Source organism: Carlito syrichta, unplaced genomic scaffold, assembly GCF_000164805.1.
Source record: "Carlito syrichta isolate Samal-C Ts95f unplaced genomic scaffold, Tarsius_syrichta-2.0.1 Scaffold311000, whole genome shotgun sequence".
NCBI lineage: Eukaryota > Metazoa > Chordata > Mammalia > Primates > Tarsiidae > Carlito > Carlito syrichta.
In genome coordinates, this window is record NW_007255096.1 from 24,694 (window position 1) to 29,288 (window position 4,595).

Below are 4,595 nucleotides of genomic sequence, written 5' to 3' on the forward strand. Positions count from 1 at the left end.
GAACCCTCGGGCTCAGGTAATTCACTCACCTCAGCCTCCCAAAGGCGCGGGATTACAGGCTGAGCCACCAAGCCCGGCTAAATAAGTATTTTTTAAAGTTTTAATCTCTCCAATACTGTTATGCATGTTTATTATGTCATGTAATATTTTCCAAAATATAAAAATTGTTACATTCTTAATAATTTATCAGAACACACCAGTCTTTAAAAAAAACTGATTTTGTAACAATTAATTCATTGCAATAAATGATTGTAAGCTATCAAATAAAAGTTGATTAGCAAAATTATAATATATATGTCAACATTCATGTTTTCCATGTACACACAAGTCCTAACAAACTTTGGATTTCAAAATTACTATAAACTATATTAAAAATTTTAATACAAGTATTGTCTTGTATTGACATTAAAATATATTTGTGAATAAGACTTAACTAATGCATATATTTTAATACATGAATTTCTTTTTTAGTTTACTAATTTATTGCTTTTCATTGCCCCAGCAATAATATTTTGTCAAAAATATAAACCTTTAAAAAAATAAATTTTTCTATAAGAAATTTGTTTAATTCTAAGGAAATTAGAGTAAAAACTATTGATTCTTCAATGAAAATTAAGTATCGGTACTTTCTCTCCATATTGCTACTTTTGACTGTGCTAGACACGTTGTCATCATAAACTATGTATTAACCTCTTAAGCACTGTTATTATACCGAAGAGTTCCTGATAACACACAGCAAGAAAAATGAATAATCACAGAATAATCTACTCAGAACTGAATTTGCCCCAAAACCCGAAGAGCCAGGAGAGAAACTCTAAGAGCAATAAAAGCTCCATTTTAGTAACTGAACAGGAAATAACCTATGCGGAATTAAGCCTTCAAACTGCTTCTCAGGATCTTCTAGACAATGACAAAACTTTCCACAGTAAAGGTAAGGCATTTCAAAGATCCCCAATATAATTGTCCAGAATGAGCAGCTTGGGTAACAGGATATGGGAAAAGAGCAGGTAGTGTTCACATATTTTTTATTTGTTAATATCACAGATCCAAGATGAGTTATGCTATTTTAAAATGAAATATGGCTGCTATTTTTACCTGAAAATTGTTGAAATCTGTAGTTTTTTTCCAGCAAATCACAGAGCATTATATTTACTCAAAAGGCAATGGTACACTCTAAGAAAAACATTATTGTGAATTACGCAGTTTGGGGTCCAAGTTTACCTATATGATTCTTATGTATGTGGGTTCTCTTGTCTACAAATCTTGTCAATAACTATCTCCATCTCTCTTTTCTCTGTGTTTTTATTTCTTTTCTTATAGATTTATCGTCACCTCCAGAGAAGCTCATTGCTGGCATCCTGGGAATTATCTGTTTGGCATTAATAGTGACCATGGTAACAATAGTTATTATTCTTTGTAAGTATATTTTGTAAAAATAAAGGAGAGCTTTTCGCATAAATATATAGAAATGCCTCTAAATATTTTGCAATATTGAGGAATAGAATTCTCATTTTTACATTTGTTTTGAACTAAATGTGGAATGATTGTTCTGAATTTGTAAAAAGTATAATGAAAGAGTAATTATGAAAAAGTATTTGTTTTAAATTAGATGTATATATTCTGATTTCAAACTCCAAAAAGGTGTTTTACAAATTGAAATACCTTGCTGAGAAATAGAAATTAATTTTTGAAAGTTGGCTAAATAGAGTACTGTATGAGATACTGAATTCTGGTTCTTTGCACTATTAAAGTATTTTTTCAAAATCTTAATTACTTTATAAATTTTTGTCATACAGTTCTATAGTTTTCTATATCTGAACAATATTCCAAATTTCAAAGAACTAACATTATTATGACTTATTCATATACTAATTTCGCAAAAGATTATTTTAAATTTTCTAGCTACAGAAACACAGGAGCAGACCAATTCTTTCCAAAATGAAAACAACCAGAATGGTATGTAATGATTTCCAAAGTTCTGATAATAACAGAGTTTTAATTTTGTGTTGTTCTTTTGAAATGAAAAAAATAACCAGAGATATATTCAGGAGAAAAATTATAAAATTTAGCAATAGATGTCTGTAAATAAAGAATATAGGAGCTTATTTTCTTTTCTTTAGCAATGGATATAAATACTAATTCATAAACACTATACCCTTTTTGTATTTGTTGCAATTTCCTATTACTATGAAATCATGAGATAAACAATTTTACTGTTATAAAAATGTATGCCTGTTCAGTGATCTAAAAATGTGTGTATTGTGACCGTTAGTCTGCTGGCTTGTTTCATGTGTGAACACAATTAGGGGATGAAAGGCTGCTGCTTTACAATGTGTACGTGTGTGAGTCAGTGACTTTTTAATCATATGTTTCATCCTGTGAGAATACCTAGATATGTTATGTACATACATGACATACTTTTGTAAATTTACACTGTGTCATTTTACACTATTCATATTGTTTCTGGGTAATTTACAATGTTTCCTCAGCATATAATTGCAGTTGTCCAGAGGAATGGTTTACATATTCCAACAGCTGTTATTACATGGGAAAGAAAACAAAAACTTGGGATGAGAGTATGATGGCATGTGCTTCTATGAACTCCAGTCTGCTTTATACAGATGATGAAGAAATGGTACGGCTTTTAATGTTTTGAATACCTTATTAAAAGCTTATTTCAGCCAGTAAAACATTTGAGGAATCTATTTTCTTGTACATATTTTGTTGAATTATTTTCAACTAAGCAGATTATATTGCTTGATTTTAAAATAGTTTATTTGTATTCACCTTCTGCTAATGCACATTTCATTACTTTTTAATAAAATCATGCTTTCATTCATGCTTTAATTCCAAAACACATCTTACTATTTAATTTTACTATATATGAAGAAAACAAAGTATATCTTAATTTTGCAGGTTGATCAAAAATGATTAGAATCCTGAAATACAAATATCATAAAACAGAAGTTTTCAGTACCAGCCCTGCTCTTGTATATGTGCTCATCACTGCTACCTCTTCCCAAAAACCATTGGCCAGTGTTTTAATATTACAAATATTGCTAAGTCAGGTGCTCGGGAACAGCAGACACTTCAATTTCTCTGTTGGTGGAGATTTTGAAGATATCCAGCCACTCTGTTGAGCCCTGGGCCTCAGATTCAAAGAATTTCAGCATTCCGTTTCAAACATTATTCAAAAGTGAATGTAAAAATGGCCAACAAGCATATAAAATACTCAAAATTACTAATTATCAAATAAATGTAAATGAAAACTACAATAAGATGCCAACTTATGCCAGTAAAAATGACTATCAATAAAGGGGGAAAAAACAGATGATTACAAGCATGTGGAGAAAACAGAACATTATACGCTGTTGCTAGAAATGTAAATTAGTACAATATCTATGGGAAACAGTTTGGACATTTTTCAAAAATAAAAGCAGTACTGTCATTTAATCCAGCAATCACACTCCTGGGTATCTACACAAATGAAAACAAATTATATCAAAAAAGAAACACTCACTTTTACATTTTCTGCTGCATTATGCACAACATCAGAGATATGGAAGCAATCTAAGTGTCCATTAACAAATGCTTGAGTAAAAATGTTTGAATAAAAATGTATTATGCATATATATTTGCACATATACCAAATGTATGTCTGTTTATATATATACATACACACATACACAAAAACACATACAAAGCAAATCATGACTTTTGCAGAAACAGGAATAGAACTGGAGGCTATCATTATAAGTGAAATAAATAAGAAAAAGAAAATCATATATCACATTTTTTTCACATGTAAGTGTAAGATAAACAGTGGGTACAAATGGACGTAAAGAGTGAAATACAGACCTTGGATGATGGATGAGAAATTATTTAATGAGTGCAATGTGCATCTTTCAGATGATGTTTTTAATTCAACCCTGAATTTCACTACAAGGCAATATATACATGTAACAAAATCATGCTTGAATACCTTGAATTTACATAAAAAATGTAGACACCACAGAAATTTTTTTAAGTTTTGTATATTGTTTAAAAAATTAAGGATTTTATGAAAATACACTATTTGTACTTTAAAGTAAATACAATCTATCATAATGGTTACTTACATGAAAATTTTTTATTTTCTGTTAGAAATTTCTGGCCTCTCTCGTACATGAAGCATGGATTGGAGTCTCCCGTAACAGCAGTGATCATCCATGGGTGTCAATAAAAGGCTCAACATTCAAACATAAGTAAGTTTTTTGAAACAGTGCTATAAAGAGAAAAAATGTATAAAAGGGAGAAATTCAAAGAATAATAAGAATAAGCTTATGTTGATTTTTAGACATGAGGAAATGTTTTCAAAGCTAGTACAATGTTGAAATAAAATTACATAATTTGCTACAGTACACCCCTAAACCAAAATTTCACTCTCTGTGTTTTCATTGCTCAGGATCAACCTATGCCAAAAGTATTAGTAGAAAATTTCAGAAAAAATCAATTCATGAGTTTTAAATGTGAACTGCTCTGAGTAGCCTGATCAAATCTTTGGCAGTATTGGTCTTTCCCACCTGAAACATGAATCATTATTTTGTCTGGAGTAT

At 30.0% G+C, this 4,595-nt stretch overlaps 1 protein-coding gene across 1 annotated transcript; it reads left to right on the forward strand.

Annotated features, from left to right (window-relative positions):
* Positions 1-744: 744 nt before the first annotated feature.
* LOC103270978 (NKG2-A/NKG2-B type II integral membrane protein-like) lies at positions 745-4,248 on the forward strand. Its single transcript, XM_021717771.1, has 4 exons — positions 745-931; positions 1,321-1,416; positions 2,472-2,635; positions 4,144-4,248. Exons 1-4 carry the CDS (start codon positions 745-747, stop codon positions 4,246-4,248), a joined length of 552 nt encoding a protein of 183 aa, XP_021573446.1.
* The last annotated feature ends 347 nt before the right edge of the window (positions 4,249-4,595 follow it).

Excerpts from the sequence above, each read along its gene's own strand:
- LOC103270978 (XM_021717771.1), top strand. The coding sequence starts at position 745 with ATGAATAATCACAGAATAATCTACTCAGAACTGAATTTGCCCCAAAAC. Across the intron at positions 932-1,320 it reads CAAAACTTTCCACAGTAAAG|ATTTATCGTCACCTCCAGAG; the intron begins GTAAGGCATTTC and ends CTTTTCTTATAG. Across the intron at positions 2,636-4,143 it reads ATACAGATGATGAAGAAATG|AAATTTCTGGCCTCTCTCGT; the intron begins GTACGGCTTTTA and ends ATTTTCTGTTAG.